The sequence below is a fragment of the Diprion similis genome, chromosome 8 (assembly GCF_021155765.1).
Source record: "Diprion similis isolate iyDipSimi1 chromosome 8, iyDipSimi1.1, whole genome shotgun sequence".
Lineage (NCBI taxonomy): Eukaryota > Metazoa > Arthropoda > Insecta > Hymenoptera > Diprionidae > Diprion > Diprion similis.
The window spans coordinates 24,870,818-24,889,866 of NC_060112.1; the positions used below are offsets into that span (position 1 = coordinate 24,870,818).

Genomic DNA, 19,049 nt, shown 5'->3' on the forward strand with positions numbered 1-19,049 from the left:
ACTTTTATACGTAATTGTATGTACGTGTCTCACTTCGAAGTTGTCGTATATCCCAATTTCCTTGACTTTAGTAGTTTTTTAAATAAATTATCTTCCCGCTTCTCTCTCTCTCTCTCTCTCTCTCTCTCTCTCTTTTTATGTGTATATAATGTAAAGCGAGGAAACGCGTATTTGCTTGTGTAACATACTTTAAATAGATATTATACGTTAATAATATTAAATACGGCGTTATACAAATTTATGTACAAAATATTGAACTATATTTTACATCTATATATAATATACGTATATGTTAAAATCTTATTAAATACATGTTTATTATTACTGTTATTATTCTTATTATGATTGCATTCGGAGATTCCTAATATCCTATAGAAAATTGTAAAGCCTCGGGCGAAATTTCAAGCTGATTAGGTATTCGTATTCAAGTGTTTGTGTGTGTGTGACTCTGTAGTCGTTCTCTTATTACTTTTTTTTTTCTTTTTTTTTTGAGCTTATTGCAGAATATCGTATTCATATCAATAGGTATGTATGATGCACGTATAAACATAATATATATATATACGTAATATATAGTTATATTACATATACATGAATTTGTATATATAATATAAATACAGAAGTTCCAAGCTTCGAACTTTGTTTTTTTACAGGCTTAAAATAGGTCCGCGAACCTTCGTGAGAGGATCGCATCGAAGTTTATATTTCTGTGTGTGTATATATATATATACACGGTTAAAAGTATGTATTTATCATTTTGATATATCTATACATTATATTAAATAATGGTCTACCTATATTTAAATATATATATATATATATATATATATATATATATAAATGTGTATCTGCATTTATAGATTATACTTACGTAATTTATTTATTAACGATTATTTGTGATTCACTTTGACATGTATTTATTATGATACATATAATATCTATATGTATTATATAGATATCCGGCACGATGTTGTACGTATAACGGAAGTACGTGCAGCGGTAAATATTATCGTGTTAAAAAAATCGCCGCTAATGCTGGCAATAGAAATGACAACCAATCCGGAACGAATTCACCGCTGGAACCTAGACATTTACAAATAGAAAATCATGAGTAAAAGAAGAAGAAGAAGAAGAAGAAGAAGAAGAAAAAATAGATAAAAATACATCCCTGATCAAAGTATATACGAATAAGTATAAGAGAACAAAAAAATTTAAAAAAAAAACACAATTTTCTATCACGATAATTATTAATTCGATCATCATTTTTTATTTTTGTATAATTATTATAATCAGGTACCTACTCCTAAGGTTGAGAAATTTGAAGAGAGGGGAAAAAAAAAACTGTGCAGGGTGAGACAAAAAAATTTCTGCAAAGAATGTGTTACGTAGGATTATCTTTACGGGGAACACCGTTTTTGTCTACCGACCTGCAACTGCTTATGTTTTTTCCCTCCCCATAAATATTCGGGGAAAGGTTAGAAATAAAAAAAGAAAGAAAAAAGAAAGAAAGAAAGGCACTCACCGTGGGCGAGATCGTTGCGGGTGTGACTCTGCGCCCGAGTTTCCCTACTTTCGGGGGCTTTTAGGGCGTTGTTGCGATCATCGGGGTCAGAATATCCTGGTGCAGGTACGCCGACGCCCTTAACGCTTTCCTCCTTGCTCTGCAAGTATACCGTCGCGATTGTGGCCAGACACTTGAGGTTCATGTCACCACGCTTCAGGTGTTTCGGTGTTACGTGAAACTGGAGACCCAACATCGCCGTTTCCAATCCTCTGTCGTCGACACCCGTGATGTGAGGAGGACCTTTCAAATATTTCGCGTCCGCCTGCGGGAATAATGAATTCTGTTATTACTAGTGCGAAAAGTAAGTGATTTCTGATGAGCGCGAAGTTGGCTGCATTCGCACGGATACACGTGCTGCTATCGACAAAAAAACGTTATTGTAATGACGCATAAAATTTACAAAGAGTCGTTGTTTTTGTAAATTTAGGATTAAATTAGCAAATGGTCAATAAAGTATTATCAAATTGAGATTTTGCAAATTCAACTTGTTCAATTATTCCGAAGTTGCGAAATAGCCAATTTTTGATTCAACGTTTCCGTACGTTAACGTTACTAATTTCAGTATCGTTAGATATCACCGCATCCAATACCTTTGAAGGAAAGTGACACCGAGTCAAATTGAGGTTAGGTAACTTACTCACGGTGACTCGGTGCGTGAAATTAAGTTATTCGAAAGTGCGCATGCGCTCACGTTGTTTTAGTGCATTTTTCGGAAATAGGGAATTTTACGCACGTTTCACAGACTTCGGAAATGAAACTTTTCAAGCAGGTTTTGGAAAAAATATTTCTTATCATGGAAAAACGGGCCGAAAAAGAAAACGGAAAACGAAACAACGAGGTGAATATTATAAATGTGTTCTTCACTCTTCTCAAATTATATTATATATACAATGAGAAAAAAATGTATGAATCTTGCTTTTCTTTGATTTAATGCAACGGACCGCTTTCAACTAAACTTTACTTTGATGACTGAGGTTTAATTGTTTACTTACAACTATGATATAAAGAAGTATTTAGTTGATTTCATTCGTAATAATGAGTCAAACTCACAAAATATTCACTTGACTTTAATAAATGCTGATTGTTTTAAATAAACTTCTTTCTAGTCGACTAAATTTAAAAATTTTTTCGTAGCCGGCAAACAATTGATTTCTCCGAATCAGAGATAATTTTCTCAATTTAAATAAATGATTCATCATTTTATGATTACACAAGGAAAAATTTCATGAGGACAAACAAGGCTTACGATTAATTGAAAACATGTTGGCTTTCATAAAGTTGAGTGAATTTGAATTAAAAATTATTTCTTTGCATGTAGCAAATTACTTTCTAGAAACCCAGAGTTCTAGTTCTTATTTTATATACAATTTGACAATAAAATACGGTTAAAAGAATTTTTGTGGAAAAAAATAGTGCCGACATGGATTATACATCTACTTGGAAAACGTGTATACATGAAACTCATTGTGCAAATATCCTTTTTTTTTACAACATTTCTATTGTCAAATCAAATCCCCCGACGATTAATCTAAACAATTTATCAGCTTGAACATATATCGCTCCAAAAAAAGTCCTGCAGGATTACATCGATTTCGAAAACAATTTGAAATCATTTCAACTCGCTGTTCCCCTTGTTCGATGGCTGAAAACTGTATTTTTCACGACGTTATCCCCCTTTTCCATCCATTCGTCCACCCCTCAATCATGAGGCAAACGGTTCCTTCCATCTGGGTTAACGCGTGGATACGGAAAAGCGATAATCGTTATTATATCGAATTTGCGTATAACACTTAGCGAACTTCATTCGCAGCAGGTGTTGCTCGGTTTTAGGCACTATTATGCCTACACGATTATTCAAGGCGCATCTCGTTCATAGTCGCATTACTTGTTTACGATTGTGCTCGATGCGCGATTACTTACGCCATAGAATAACGAAATTATGTCTATATAGTCAAAGTTTAAGAACTCGTTTGAACCCCAATTAATAAACCTTCTATTTCTTTGTAGTTCAGACGCGCCGGTTTGAATTTAGGTCTCAAGATCAATTCACCCTTCGGGTCCTAACATCTTAATTTAACTCAAGAGAGCTGCGAAGTCTTCAAGAATTCTGAAGCGAAATTCAACGTAGAGATCCTCATCACACACAATCACGTTCAGTAGAACTTCAAATCTACGGAATTCCGAAAAAAACTAAACTAAGAATATATTGCAACTGAAGCTTTTCAGGGACAAATAAGTCCCAATTTTCTTTTTCGGTAAGACCTGTAACGTCGGAATTGGGACTTAAGCGCAGTTTTGCGATTAAAAGAAGATATTTTTCACTTGAGATTCCCGAAGATAAGGTATAAAATTGTTAGAAAAAAAACGATTTTTCGAACACGGACTAATTCCTTTACAAAAATTGCGAAACCCTTCATGCGAGTCACTTCCATATTGCAGTAATGGATTATCTCAGGCATCAGGTGCAGCAACTCATAGAATATTTCTATATGTATATTTATATGAGAATTGGAAGGGAACTTACGGGTTCTCCGTTTATGAACCAAGTCAGCATGGCGGCAGGTTTCGATGGGGCAGAAGTGCAGTTCAGCCTGACGGTGTCCCCAACCTGATAACGTGAACGACCTCCGGATATGTGGGGTCCTTTACTCGGCAGAACTGTTCAATTGTCCGTGCAAAACGGATGTGGGAAAAAACAAAGATGAAAAAAGGAAACAGAACAAAGAGAACGGTATCAAGTCCAGCAAATAGTAAATCCGTGAGTTTGAATTACGGGCGATAATAATTTTCCCACGAAATGGAATGACGATTGACAGAAATAAAGCTGGACATTATAAAAAATATGCGTATCGTCAGAGGTAGATAATAATCAGTTTGATTATATTTCAACAGCTGATAATCGCAATTTTGAAAATTATTTTTATCAAATTAAATTTGTTGACGAATTTTTTTTTCTTCGCTGGATAAATTAATGTAAAACTGATTAACAAAAAAGAATACGCCATTTTCAATATAACGAACGATCGATGAAATGTGTGAAATTTATCCAGTTGATGTCGTAGTAAACGAATTATGTGACAATTACCGGCGATGCAGCTGACGACGTGAGAAAATGGAATACATTGTCACAAAAATCGCATAGAATCGAAGCTGCATTTTATTTCGGACCGAAAACAAATTAGCCAGAAGGTTAACTGTAATTTTCATCGATAGATTCCCCTTGACTCGGTATTTTTTTTTTTTTTTTTTTGGAATTAAAATTGAATCGAGTTTCCTTTATACATAAATTTACCGTGTCTATGATCAACGTATCATTTGTTTTTCCTGTCACTTACGTCGCTATAGTCGTTGGCACATAAAATTTGATTAGAAAGGAAACTCGTTCCAGTTTTGGTTTCATAGAAGAATAATTAAACAAAAAAAAAAAAAAAAAATAGTTAGCCACTGAGAACGTATAAATGAACATTACTGTACCTACATACGGAAGTATGCATATAAAATGCGCATATATTACTATCATACGTATGATGTGAATAGTTTCTAATCGGAAAAATTTAATCTGGTATGAATTATACGAGAGAAGACTTTTATTTCCCGTGATCCTCGTCTTCCTCCCCTTACTTTCATTTACAAAGGGAAAATAGACGGGGTCACGATGCAGTAAAACTGGTGTAATAAAATTGCCTTATTGAAAAATTCATTTCTAACACACCGGCAGCGTAACAGTTCTTCAAAAAATATCACTGCAGGCTGTTCGAGCCCCCCCCCCCCCCCCCCCCCATCGTAAATCGTAAAGACACCTAAGCCAATTTGACAAATGTTATACGAATTTTTTGTCTCTTTTATTTTTCGCTCTTTGTAATGCGATAAAAAGAGAGAGGAAAAATGCCCAAGATTGGAAATTCGACATATGTATGTATATATACCGGGTGTCCCAGACCACCCATCAATCCCAATATAGCTATATATTCAATACTAGAAAATTCTAAAAATGGACTTCCGGTTTAAAAAACGTATTTCCGGTCTGCACCGGAGGTCGTTAATGTCATCATTTAATAGGGCGGAATCGATATAGCCATACTGGATTTTCAAATTCTCAGAAAAATCAGTTTTTCAGATTTTAGAAGGGGTAAATCTGGGACACCCGGTATATGTAAATGTGTTATGTGCAAATCGCTTATTATTGCACTCACCGACTACCACCATGTCCGCGTGATCTGATACAGTTTGAAAGGACGGGGCTTCGGCGGAAACTTCGCAGCGATATCGTCCAGTGCTCGACAAATCGACGTTGCGTAAAACGAGCGATTTTTCCGTAGAGTTTGCGATCTGGCAAAAATTATCGAAAATATATATTATAATTTGACACGTAATACATAATTCCACAAATACGACGTTTACAGTGTTATTAATATTTACGATTTGAAAAAAAATGTTCACCATTTTTTATACAGCAAATATATTTCGCATACAATTATAAGCTTCGCAGTGCTCAAGTCAGGTAATTTTAGGAAAGATTTGAGGGGTTATTCTAATATTTTTTTATAGTAGGTACAGACCAAATAGAGCAAAATTAGATAGACACTAGGATGTCCGTTATTATAGGCGATTTGGAAAAATATTTGTATTAGAGAAGAAAAAGACCTCTGTAAATACGAAGATTTTTTTAAATAATATAAACACGTGCCGGGTGGCGATTGAAATTTGAACTCTGAAATTTTTGATGCATTTTGAGAAATTATTTTTTCATCGTAAACTAGAATGGGCTGCAAAAATAAATTTGATGCTTAAGTATAATATTTCTATTTTCAACTAAACGTAATTTCGGGTGAGCGATTATTTATTACATTACAATTAAACTGTAAAAATGAGGGTTTTGTAAAATACAAGGAAGTTTTGAGATTCAATGTATTTTTTTTTTGTATTCCTGTGGTAATTTGGAAGTATAAGAATTGCTCCCGAGCATGAAATTGATTTTTTCAGTCCATTATAGTTTATGACAAAAAAGTAAATAACTGGCAAAAACAGGGTGGTTTTAGGAGGAAACCTTGAGTTTTAGAGTGCTTGCAGGGAAAGATAAAAAAAAGGTACTTTCAGGAAAATAGACCCACTATATGTAGCCTGCAATTAATCAGTTAAAATAATTATCGTATAATCGATAAATACGACGTTACTTATATTTATGATTGAAAAAATCTGCGCAAGTATTTTTTTCTTCTTTGTTTAAAATTTTTTTTTTTTGTATCAATAGTACACTTCACATCGCCACTCTGCAATTTTTGCATTCTTCATACATTCGTTCAGCATTTTTTTTTTTTTATCATCTACCTGAAATGCGTTCAACAATAGACGATGTAAAGTATTGTAATGGTTGTGGAACAAAATTTAGACAAAGAAAAGTAAAACGAAAAAGAGAAAGAAAAACGCCGCAGGTTGCGGAGCGCTGTAATTGATGCGGGTTAACGCATGTAGACCGGAAATGAACGATGCGGAGCGATTAGTTCAGCTTTTTCTATCAAATTGAATGAATGCACGCTGCACGGTTGCATGTGCAATGGACGTTACGTGCATGTGCACATTATAGCCGTACGTATAACTTATTTATATGTATATATATATATATATATATATATACATACAAAATGACATATAATGTATAGATGTAACGATTCACTAGCGCATAGCGGGAGGAAAAATTTTTTTTCGTTTTAATGAGAAGAATTTTTAATAACATAAAGCAATGATATTCGTGAAATTATATATAATTTATACAAGGAATAAATTGATAAGTCAAAAATCAATACCTTTTTCGTTATTTTATTATGGTTCATAAGATATCGAGAGGAAAATAAATCGCTGAATTGATGTGTCAATACGTTTATGAATTAATGCTAAAAATTACTGAATTAATAAGAAAAACCGAATTCATTGAAAATGGCTCGATTAATGAGAATCGACTGAAATAATGAGAATTAATTGAGAAATAATTGAATTATAGAAAATTAAGTCAAGTTCATTTGAATTAGTTTGGATTCGTACCAGAATTATTTGTTGAAAGTAAGAAAAAAAATTGAATGAAAAAAATAATCAATTTTAACTGACAGAAGATCAAAAAAAAAAATCAATACAATTTTTGTTTCATTATCAATAGTTATTAGAGTGAATTATTAAGAGCTACCTAAGAAAAAAAAAATTGTAAATCATGAATTAAAATGAATGAAACAAATTTATCTGAATTAAAAAAATTAATTTGAAATAAAAAAATGAAACTGAATTACATAAATCAATTAAACCGGATCAAAAATACCAGAGTTCAATTATTTCGAACCTTCTATCTATAATTACATTGTAGATTTTCTCGAGTTTATTGTCGCGATATCTCAAAGTTCATCTGTTGTTCGAATTCACTCAGAATAATTTCTGTCATCGGGTAGAAATATCGCGTTTTGTTCCCGTTTATTCGCTATTCAAATTTATTGGGTGGGGAAATTTTCTTGGACCTTGGACCTCAAGAAAATTTCGAGCTTTTACAGGCCTAGATAAGACCTTTTTGAATTGGGGAAATCCAGAGCAACAAATAACTCATTAGAACCTCAAAACTGCGCATAAATCCTGATTCCGATATTTGAGGTTATAATGAAAAACAAAATTAGAACTTTCGATGTTCCAAAATTTCCAAATCATTGTTAATGAATCGTTATTTGGTTATAAATTTCCAGAATCTTGACCAGGGTGACCAAAAATTTTGAAGCAAAAATTTTCCAGGATCTAAATCCTAGTTTTCCCTGAAATTTTTCCACTTTCTAATTAAAGAATCTACTAAAACCTAAACCATTTAGCTTATCAACTCTATATTCTGTTGAAATTAAGTTCGAATTGAAGAAAAATATATCTACTGTCCAAAAAATAAGTTCAAACCGATTTGCTTTTTCGATGATAAAAATGAAACTTTTAACCTAAAAAAAAAAAAAATCACTTTTAATTCCAATGATCGAAAACTGATATTTTCAGTTTTTTCTTGTGGTCAAATTAAAAAACCCCTGACAGTTCCACGTTTCCCATGGACCCTTGTCAACTACCCTGACATTTCCGTCGACAAAATACAAAATGAAAATCGCAAATGCGAACTCACGTCGACGGAGACGCCGGAAAGCTCGAAGACCTGGACAGGCGGAGTCACGCCTGGTACGTATCGGTAAAACTCGTTGCCATCCTTGTACCATTTTACGGAGTATAAAAATTCCTGGTCGAGATTAAAATTGCACTGAAGAGTGACGGTCTGATTGAAAACCACGTGCTCTGGTATCTGCAACTCCGTCATCCTGAGCGCTCGGATTTCTGCAACAAACGTGGAAAGTTATCCAAAGCCTGAGTATCCTTGACCCGGATCAAGCCGGAAGTGAAGTGAAAAATTGGCAAGAAATAAATCTCGTCTTCTATTCGACGCTTTAATCCAATAACGATAATCGCACGATTAGAACACAACGAAATTCGCCCGTCTATTTATGGTACATCGCCTTTTCGCGGATTAGAAAACACCGATTCGTCGCGGCCGATAATCGGGAAGCCAAATCGCGGCTCGAGCGGATTAACTTATCAATTTTTCATCGCGGTTCGATGAAATACTTTAACTATATCTTCGTTCTGAAAACATAAAGCGCGATATTCAATTCTGCACTTCAAAGTTTGGGAAAAAAGTATTTTACCGATCTTTACGAAACGATTTATGACGAGACTAATTCTCAGAATTTTTGACGGATCATCTTCAAGGAATTAATTTTTCTCATTGGTTTATATACATAACTTCCCACATATTTTTCATCACCATTTGTTTTTGCCGGTAACTGATTGTGATGAGATTGAAAATCACTGACACAAAACTTTGGACAATCCCTGATAATTACTTCACATCCGGTTAAAAGACTGCCATCTTTCCGCAACGAGTTTCGAAAAATTATTGATCAGCTCGTGGCTGAGGCGGAAAAAAAATTATAATAAAAAAGCAAGTTAATTCTGACATCGAAGAGATAATGTAAAAATAATTTCCAGACAGCAATTAGGTCTTGACTATTGACGTTGGTAGATTAGGTTTCTTCGAAATTCTTCGAAATTCTTACGCCCAATTTTTACTCTCAGACAATTGATCACCGAGGTTTAAAAATTCCGCGATTGACAAAGAAGAGAGAAAAAAGAACGAGAACATACGTCGAAGAGGTAAAAAGGTGTGTACAAAAAGAGCATTAACCTGGCGCTACGAGGATCAGGAGAAGCGTAACGAGGATCAGAGTGACGTAAGCGAGGCAAGTAAACCGGGCTGACATCATACTCGAAGATATAATATCCCTTAAATGACGTTGTCTATCTATATATCATATATCATATATCATATATCAGTAAAATCGAATCCCAAGGTGAGCAATCATCGGCATCCTGACCCCGACAAAACCCATCCCAGGACACATTTCACCTAAAGAAAAAATAAAAACACCACCCGCGTCGCATCGATTGGAGTCTGCAGAATAACTGATGTTCATAATTAAATCTCAAAATCAACCACCATTACAATACAACATATAGTTTGTTAATTTATTTATTTCATAAATTCGATTTATTAATCGTTGAAGAAAAATCTCTATAATTCCTTTCACAATCAGATTTGCACGTTTTTCTTATTATTATTGTCTGTCTTTTTTATACATTATCTTTCATTCTTTTTATTTTTTAGCCAAACAGCGAAAGCCGTAGATCAAAAATCTAACGGGCGGCATATCGATCTCTACAAAATCGACGGATCGATACCGATCAAGATCAATCGTCTCACGGGGCGTGAGAGAGAAAAAAAACCCATAAAAAACCGGCTCGTTTCGCGGCGGGGTGAATAAACAACGCGGTTTCAACGCTGCGGTAAAACGCCGACGGATCCCGTCGTCCCCCAGGTACTGCGGCACTGGCCCTCAAACTCCATCGACGACGTTGGGCAATGCTGCGCGACGTTCCGTCGGCCGACGTCGCTGACGGCGGAGGACGAGGCGGGGGTGGGGGGTCGAAGCGGCTCCTGCGCCGCTGGACATTCCCGTCAACGATCGCGTCGGGCAAAGAAAGCCCCGAATTGCTCGGCAACGCGCAGGTCCGGCCCGGGTCGAAGCTTGCGCACTTTCTGCCCCCGCGCCCGCCAGGGAAGCCCGAGCTTTCGTCGCCCCACCAGCCCCGTTTTGGGAGTCCCCCTCCCCCCTTCGGGCGGCGTTCCCCGCCAATCCCGGAACCCCGGAACCACGGAATTGACGATTTCTGCATACGCCGTTTTTTCACGCGACTGTGACAGCGACTGCACTTGTAGGGTGCAGCTTGAGATTCGAAAAGTGGAACGGACGTGTTTACGTTGGAAAGGAACGAGATTTGACGTTGATTTTTTTTCCGAAATTTGTAATTTTGGTTGAAAGAATTTGCGGATTTGTACAAAAAGTTGCTGTGTAGAATGAAGGAATTTTTTTAGTTTACTAGACGGGTTGAATTCTGGATATCGATATTTTTTTTATTTTTTTTTTCAAAAACGTGAAAATTTCATTCACAGATTTTTGAAATGTAGAATTATCGGGGTTTTTATATATTTTTTTGTTTTTTTTTTCTATGGAGCAAGGGACAAAGGTAGAAAAATCAGATAGTCGAAGAGTCTTGAAATTGAATTTTTAATGAGACAAAAATCTTTTTTTTTTTACAGAATTTTTATGTTTCTTCTCTTATAAATTTATTACAACGATTATTTTACATATTAAATACATATATTGCGACATTTAATATAATAATATTCTGATATACATTTATGCATTTATTCTCACGGATTCTATATTTTCGCTCTCGAAACATATTTACTTAAATAAACATTTGTTCTGCGTATTTCAGATTCTATATTGTTAACAATTTACGACTTGACATCTCTTTGTATTTCGACTTACTATGCATATCGAAATTCCACGAAATTCGCAGTATCCAAAAATTCGTTATTGCGAAGCTTCCATTGTATTTTGACCCTCACCCTCTGCTCTCGTTAAAATTGGCACCAATATTTCCTCCCTTTTTTCACTCTTCTGTTTGCTTGATTGAATTTTTCAATTTTTCATGCCCGGTTCGGTTAACACTATCATTTTCATACAATCCCCAGAAACCCGTATATAAATGATCTAATTTTCAATCGTATACATACGATTTCGAAATTCATTTTCTTCTTTTTTAAATTTTTTTTCTTCTTCTTCTTTCCAATCGATTTTCAGTGTTTATGAAACAATTATCAAAAAAAAAAAAACGAATCACAAAAATTTGAATTTAAAGAAAATAGACTCACGAATAAATAAGAGAAAAGATACCAAAAGAATCTATGAAAGTGGATTAATACAGACGGATGAGATCCTGATATAATAGATTATAGTCAGGATTAAGCTTTATCGTCGATTTTACTTGGTATGCCTTATAGATATATACACGCCTACACTGGCAGACCCAACAATTTCCCGAGAAGCTTTCCGCGGAGTCTCGCGAAGGTCCAACGTACGTATGTATGTATATATGTATGGACCTACACCCACGTTGTTGTTCGCTCCTTGCGGTGCTTTTGGTACACAATATAGGTTTAAGCTCCGTGTATGTATACCTATACAATGCATACCCATATATACATCCGCATCCGTAAAACTTAATCTACTCGCGCGGTGTATAACGTCCGCTTTCAGGTACTTAAGACTCTACCTGTATATTTCTCTGTGCAGAAATTGTTTCCGGGAAAGTGGCTTTACAAGGGGCTCGATTCGAACCTGCAAGAATAACCGAGTCGCAATTTTATTGACTCATTTAGTCATTTTTATATCCAACTCAAAGTGTCTGTAGAGTTTCTTTTTCAAAATTCAAGGCTTTTTCCACGATTACTCAACAGGTCATTTTTTCATAAAAATTTTAGGTCATTCCATAATATCCGAGAAACTGAATTTAGGTATTGATTATCAAGGAGAAATTGAAGAATTTTCGTGTTAAAAATTTTTTGTTTCTGAATATTTTTTTTATTTTTTATTTTACTATTTTTGGCGTCTCGAGTATTCATACTCGTATCTCATAACAGAACTGATTAGAATCCTTAAATAATGTAGTTTCATTTCCCTAATTCCCGAATTACGATTGATTTTTCAAAACTGATATGCTTGCATTGCATTGCCAGTATTTACGATGTGTGGCACTTGCAGGTAAAACAGAGAAATATTTTACAAGGGGTAAAACAAAGTGAGAAACTTCTTTACCGTAAAATGCATGGTTTTCATGTTTTTTTTTTCCTTTTTTTCTCCTACTGGTTTTTCACATATTTACAGATCTGTATTCGATTTGACAACCCAAATTTTCTTAAAAAATAACAAAACGGGAAAAATTCAAGGTTAAGATTGAAATTCCAGGCTATTTCCAAGTTTTCAAGGCTTTTTCCAGGATTTGCACGTCTTCAAGGTTATGTAGACATCCTCTAACTGCACTTTTTCCGCAGTCTTCGGAAAATATTATTACAGAAGTTTAATTTCAAAGAATTTTTATAATCGTGCCCCGTGCTTTTGAAAACTCGATCGACTTTTCCATATAAATTTTTACTTTTATTTCACGCTCGTAGCCATTTTATCTGAGTATGTATATTGTATATATAAGGGTATATATCTGTAAATATGGACCTATATATCTATTAACGGGATTAACAGCCCGTCGATAACACGTATATTTAATAGCTGCTATACGAGACCCTATAACCCCTAAATACGGACAAGTTCCCGGGATAAAGAATGTATGTGTATAATAATACGTTGAAGCTATATAGCAATATAGACATGGGTGGCAGCGAGAGGAGAAAAGTCGTTACTGCTAATTTTTTATTATACTTTTTTTCCATTTCCGTCGATCCACTTTTATATTTCCTTTTTTTCTGCACATGCCACTTTTTCGAGTCTACACTAGTGCCAAAGTTGTATCAAGTTGTAAAAAATTATAACTGTGTTAGGAGATGAAAAAAAATTACTTGTGATGTATGGAGTAAATCAATTCACACGAATTATTACTGTGTTTAACTTATGTATAAACAGGTGGATGAATACAGGCTAGCATAGCATACCATAAATAATCGATTCCAAACAAAAACATGTTTGCGCCAAGGTGTAACACATCATGTACAGGGTCTAATTTTCTTGTGTAATTTTTCATGTTGGGATACCTGTACCGAAAACAGAGACGCTGATTCAGCCGATAATATATCCGAGATAGAATTAAGGGGTGGGGGTGGAGTGTTAAGGAGCCGGGCTTGTCGGGAAGGAATTTTTAATAACATGCTTTCGTCAAACAACTAATCACTATCAGACGTGTTTCTGAATCTCATCAATTTTAGAATTTCTCCTAGTTTTTCAGCGCCCAAAAATTTCATGAGTTTCCGGTTCGATCGACACCCTGAGCGATCATCGTTACTGTAGAGAATTGTGAAATGTGTGACGTTAGAATAAATTTTGAATATCATTGTAAGAGGTGCAAACATTTTTTTGACATAAAACTATTCACTGTGCAGATTAAATAATTAATATTGCCGATACCAAGGCTTCTACTAAACATATTTGTTTGGCGTATTGAAATTTTTCATATTAATATAGTAACCAAAACCGGTGAAACGTATAATAAAGTTGGAGCAGCGAAGTGTTGCGGTAAAAAATCTGACGGCCTTGGGGATGAAAAGCGGGTGAGAAAAGAGGCTAAGGGATCTCCACATACGCACGTAGGGCTGGATCAGCGAGGCGCACACCAAGAAGCCCATTGAAATTGAAGGCAGCCTGCAGAGCAGGCGAGGAAGAAACGGGCAGAGAGCACCGACGTACATACACATGCCCTGAACATAATAGGCGGTGTGTGGAGTGAGTCAAGCGACCATTTCGATCGATCTTCGCAGCTTGCACTACTAATAAATAGCTGCCGGGGCGACGAAGGGGACGCGTGCGCGATAAGGATGTGTAAGGACGCTGCACGTACGGCGTCGAGGGCTCGGAACGCCGCAGGACTCCTTCCTCCGCGCCCTTGAAAGAAAGGAGCGCGAGGATGAACCGAGTCTCTGCGTTAGAAAAAAAGAATCTTATTTTGCATGTGGCTGAAGCAGGGTAACACGGAAACATCATGGTAGTATTTTTCTGGGTTTTTTTCAGAAATGTAATATCGTTTATCGCGTTACTAGTGCGGAAAGTCGGCCATTTCCGACGAGTGTGAAGTTTGTTGGAAATATTATAATCCAATGAGAGAGAGGCTAACTATAAAGATAGACTTGAGACTGAGTTGACCCTCTAGATAGTTGTTTGTATTCTATGGCTTTCTTCGTAGGTTTGTATACATATATCTCGTGTAAACGATACGCCATCAATAAACAGCTAAAATAGACGCTATGCTAATTGTATTTGTTTCTACTTCTTGTTATATCGTAATAAATAAATCTAAAAAGTTTAAGCGTGCCATAATTCCCTCCATAAAAGAAGTCCTGCCCCATAATTCATCCATGCAACAAAGTTCGCAGTTCGAGCCATGACGAACGCTGCAATCGCCTGAATCAGATATCGTCGGATATTTTCTCCAATACCTGTGAAGGAAAGTGCGATTTGAGAAGCAACGAAGATGCCATTGACAGTGGATCAAATTAAGGTTAGGCAACCGACGCTCAATGACGCGGTGCGTAAAGTTGAGTATTAGAAAGTGCGCTTGCGCCGAAGTAAGCTCTGCTGTTTAAAATTAAGCACTTCAGTTGCACGCATGCGCCCACGTTGTTTTACCGCACTGTTTAGAAATGTGAAATTTTACGCACGTTTTAAAAATTGAACTTTCGAAGCAGGTGATGGAAACAATAATTTTTTATATTTGACTGGCGCAAAGAAACACGGAATAATTATGGACGTATCTTGTGTTTTTCTTTAAGAAAAAAAAAAAAAAAATGCTATCATATTGTTGTAGTTTTAAGTCTACTGTATTTTCATCAACTTCTGTTTAATTAATCGAAAATAGAAACGATATGTAACATTTTTTCATGTCAAATCTTAATTCGGCCCGTCTATAATGCACCCTGTGATTCCCGGTTCCCCTTCATCAACGGTAGTGTAGTAAGCCATGTACATATTGGAGCCCCAATTAATTCCTCAAACTCTGCTGCGGTGCCGTAATCTGCACCCCGGAAAACCCGCAATCCACCCTCCTAAACAGGAAGATCTTTATGGGGACAGACCCTTACTGAAGATTGCCAAAAACAACCTTAGATCATTAGAGACTCAGTCAGAGATAAATTTCTATTCGTGGTACTGTTAAAAGTTGTACACTTAAAAATCTACACTTTTTATTCGTCAGTTCAGTCAGTGCTTAACAAATTACTGCATTCCTAATATCAAGTTCGGTATTTCCCTAATACTTATTTAAATCCACTTCAAAACACTGACAAAACATTAGTAACAACCAGAAAATTATTATCGACAATTATAATTACAATGAATGGTCACTTAAGTCAAATGTTCTTTCTGCAATTGGGATAAAATTTGAGCTGCACCTAGTATCATAACAATATCCATTTCGTAGAATTTTTAAATACAAACAATAGCAACGAAATTTTTTTTGAAAAGCAAGCGAATCAAAAGCGCGCAGATAATGGTGCAGTGTCCTACATAACCGACTGGCTTACGGTACCACGATATTGTTAATTGAGTCGGTGGCGCATGGCGGTAGGAAATCCTTTTACCACCAAGCTTCAAGAGACTTGTTGAGATTCACCGCTCGGTGCGAATTTTCCTTGCAGGCTGCACCCTGCTTGCATCTGTAGATGCAATTCTCTGCACCCTCCGCACTCCGTGTTTGCTGACTTCTCCTCCTCCCGTCATCCCCGTGTGATGACGACGTTTGATTGCAGCGGAGATCGCACATTCGCCAACTGGATCATCTCATGTTAGACAAGCAATGGACGGCTGCCCGTGTTTGTACAGAGTGATTCAGGCGTGGTGGTGAAGTTTCCTGTAACGTCGACTGAGTACATTTTCTTATTTTTATCATTATCGTTGTCATTATTATTATTCAACTTCTTCTTTTTCTTCCTCGAGAACTTAGGACCAGTATTATAGGTAATGGTGTTTGAGTTACCGGAACGAGAGTTCAGTTCGCCAATCAGAGAAACGGTCGCGTAACTACCTCCAACAAGGCGAAGCGACGTTTTGCGATCATTTGAAAACTGCTTCAACTGTACTTCACTCGTCTGCTTGAAATGCTACTCGAAGAATTTCATCTATCCATGGATTCTCCTCAATAGCCAAGAAGTGTTGCACTGTGAAGAGACCGATATATTTGTTAAAAAAAATAATGAGTACCTGTTATACTTGTGAAACATTCAAACAACATCAAGTTAGGTGAAAAAAATGACCAAAAATAATCGATTTTCGATTAGATCGATTATTTTTTCAAAATCGAATAATCGACCGACTCGATTATTCTTTCTCACGCAATCGTATGAAATCGAAATTGGATAGTCGACTATCGATCCTGATCCATTCAAAAATTTTCAAAAAAGTTTACTTACATGTGTTTTTCTTGCAGAACGATATTGGCTAGCTTTGAAATGGAATAGAATTCAAAGTGACAAAAGGCCGTTTTTAGGTACTCAGCGTATTGCTTTTTTGCCACGCAAGCTTGTCTCGGGATGATTCGAATGAATGTTGTTCGCAAGAAATACAGAATTCCTGGGGACACGTGACTCATGGATGAACTATAAGAGAGAAAAAACCGCATACCTACCGTCTGTGCACATGACACGAAATATCTCCACCTGTGCCGATATGCATTATACATACCTAGAGCTAAGACTCGCAAAGAATTTCGTGAGCGCTGCCGTTCACTTCCAAGAAAAACCGTAAGATCTACGACTGTAGATTATCTCAAAGCCGTAGAGGATACGGCGAAGGTCTCGCAAGAATTTTGTTAACCACTTAAAACCCTAAGTGCATAGTTGACAGAAACCCGAAATCCATTTTTTGAGCAACGACACGGTGTTACAGATAATTGTGCAGGTGCAAAGCAATCGAGACTAGTACGAAAAAGAGCGAGAAAAAGTTGACGAGATTGTAAGCTTTCTGTATTAGAAGCTCGAGAAAAAAAAAGGAAAAGAAAAAAACAAAAACAAAGGAGATAAACGGAATAAAAAATTAAAACTTAACGCAACAAGGAAAAATTTGATGAGATTAGCTCGCGGTGGAACGACCCCAAAGAAACGAAACCCGGTAATTCGCTTCAGTTTTAAATATTAATTAATACGTCCAAACCGATGAACAATTAAATATTCAAGAGACGTTTCGTCGGGAGAGAACTTAAAAACGTTGATTGTCTGCATTTAACCTGTCTGAAAAATAGCTTATCGTTAATTGATGAATGTTTAATCGCGCTAGTGCGAAAGAAAAAAGAAGTATGAAGGGATGAAGGGGGTGTAAGAAACGAGCGATAATAAATTCGTCTCCTTATTTTCTTTGTAAAACTAACGCCACACGAATATCGTATAAAGAATAAAAAAAAAAAAGAAAAGAAAAGTAAAGAAAAAGGTGGTAACATCGCGTGTGCGTTAGATGGAAATAATTTTTTCCTTCATGAAACCTTAAAAGCTAAGTCCTATATACCTATATGTATATAATGTAATGATGTTCGAGGAATAATAATGCAGCTTGCGAATGGTAGTTAGGTGTATAGTATACTTGCAGGATACACCCTGCCGACGGTGATGGCGGGCAAACGATCAAAGGAACGGGCGTTTCTCATTAGTCATTGGATACACGAGTGATGAAGAAGAGGCCTCGAGGCGATTTCGCAAAGTCGATTTTGAGAGGTCGGAAAATCGAAGACACACAATCCGCCAACCCCCTTCCTTCCTTCCTTCCTTACTTCCTTTTGTTCGAATTACAGAACAACAAACCGCGTGCAGCAGCAACAACAACAACAACAACAGAAGATTAAGGAGGGGAAAATGTTTGCCTTCACGCAGCGCGTACTTTGAGAGCCTGCAGTATCTATCTCTTTACTTATTTCACGTCCCAAGATACACATGTTACTGAGCGATATATCTATGTGGCATTGTGCTGTCGGCTCGCCGACTTTGTATCTTCTTTCAGCGCATATCTGCAGCCTACTCTTCAAATATTTCATCGCAATTTTACAGACTCGCGAGAGAAACTCGCATCTTCTGCATCCCACCGTCGCGTCACGTTTCTTTCGGTGGAAAAAAATTTCAAGAAAAACTAAAACAAAATTTCATTCTCTCTCTTTGTGAGATATGGAAAGGTTCGTACTTCAGAAGTATGTCGATATTTTAAATTTTCTCTATTATTTTTTTGTTCTTTGGAAACAAAACGCGACGACAGACGCGTCCAAAATTCGAGTTCACTTTATTAAGTGAAGAACAACTGTTCAATTTATTGATCATTCGATA

The 19,049-nt window shown here is 36.2% G+C and overlaps 1 protein-coding gene across 1 annotated transcript; it reads right to left on the reverse strand.

Annotated features, from left to right (window-relative positions):
- Positions 1 to 826: 826 nt before the first annotated feature.
- Positions 827 to 10,103, reverse strand: LOC124409759. Its single transcript, XM_046887588.1, has 6 exons — positions 9,810 to 10,103; positions 8,697 to 8,902; positions 5,758 to 5,893; positions 4,089 to 4,222; positions 1,523 to 1,826; positions 827 to 1,083 (listed from the first exon to the last, which is right to left on the reverse strand). The coding sequence occupies exons 1-6, from the start codon at positions 9,886 to 9,888 to the stop codon at positions 1,007 to 1,009; spliced, it is 936 nt and encodes a 311-aa protein (XP_046743544.1). The 5' UTR covers positions 9,889 to 10,103; the 3' UTR covers positions 827 to 1,006.
- Between the last annotated feature and the right edge of the window lie 8,946 nt (positions 10,104 to 19,049).

What these genes read in the sequence shown, in the direction of transcription:
- LOC124409759 (XM_046887588.1), bottom strand. Translation starts at nt 9,888, where the DNA reads ATGATGTCAGCCCGGTTTACTTGCCTCGCTTACGTCACTCTGATCCTC. An exon ending in CGCGGACATGGTGGTAGTCG is followed by an intron (nt 4,223 to 5,757) that starts GTGAGTGCAATA and finishes ACAATTGAACAG; the next exon opens with TTCTGCCGAGTAAAGGACCC. An exon ending in CCGCAACGATCTCGCCCACG is followed by an intron (nt 1,084 to 1,522) that starts GTGAGTGCCTTT and finishes GTAAATGTCTAG; the next exon opens with GTTCCAGCGGTGAATTCGTT.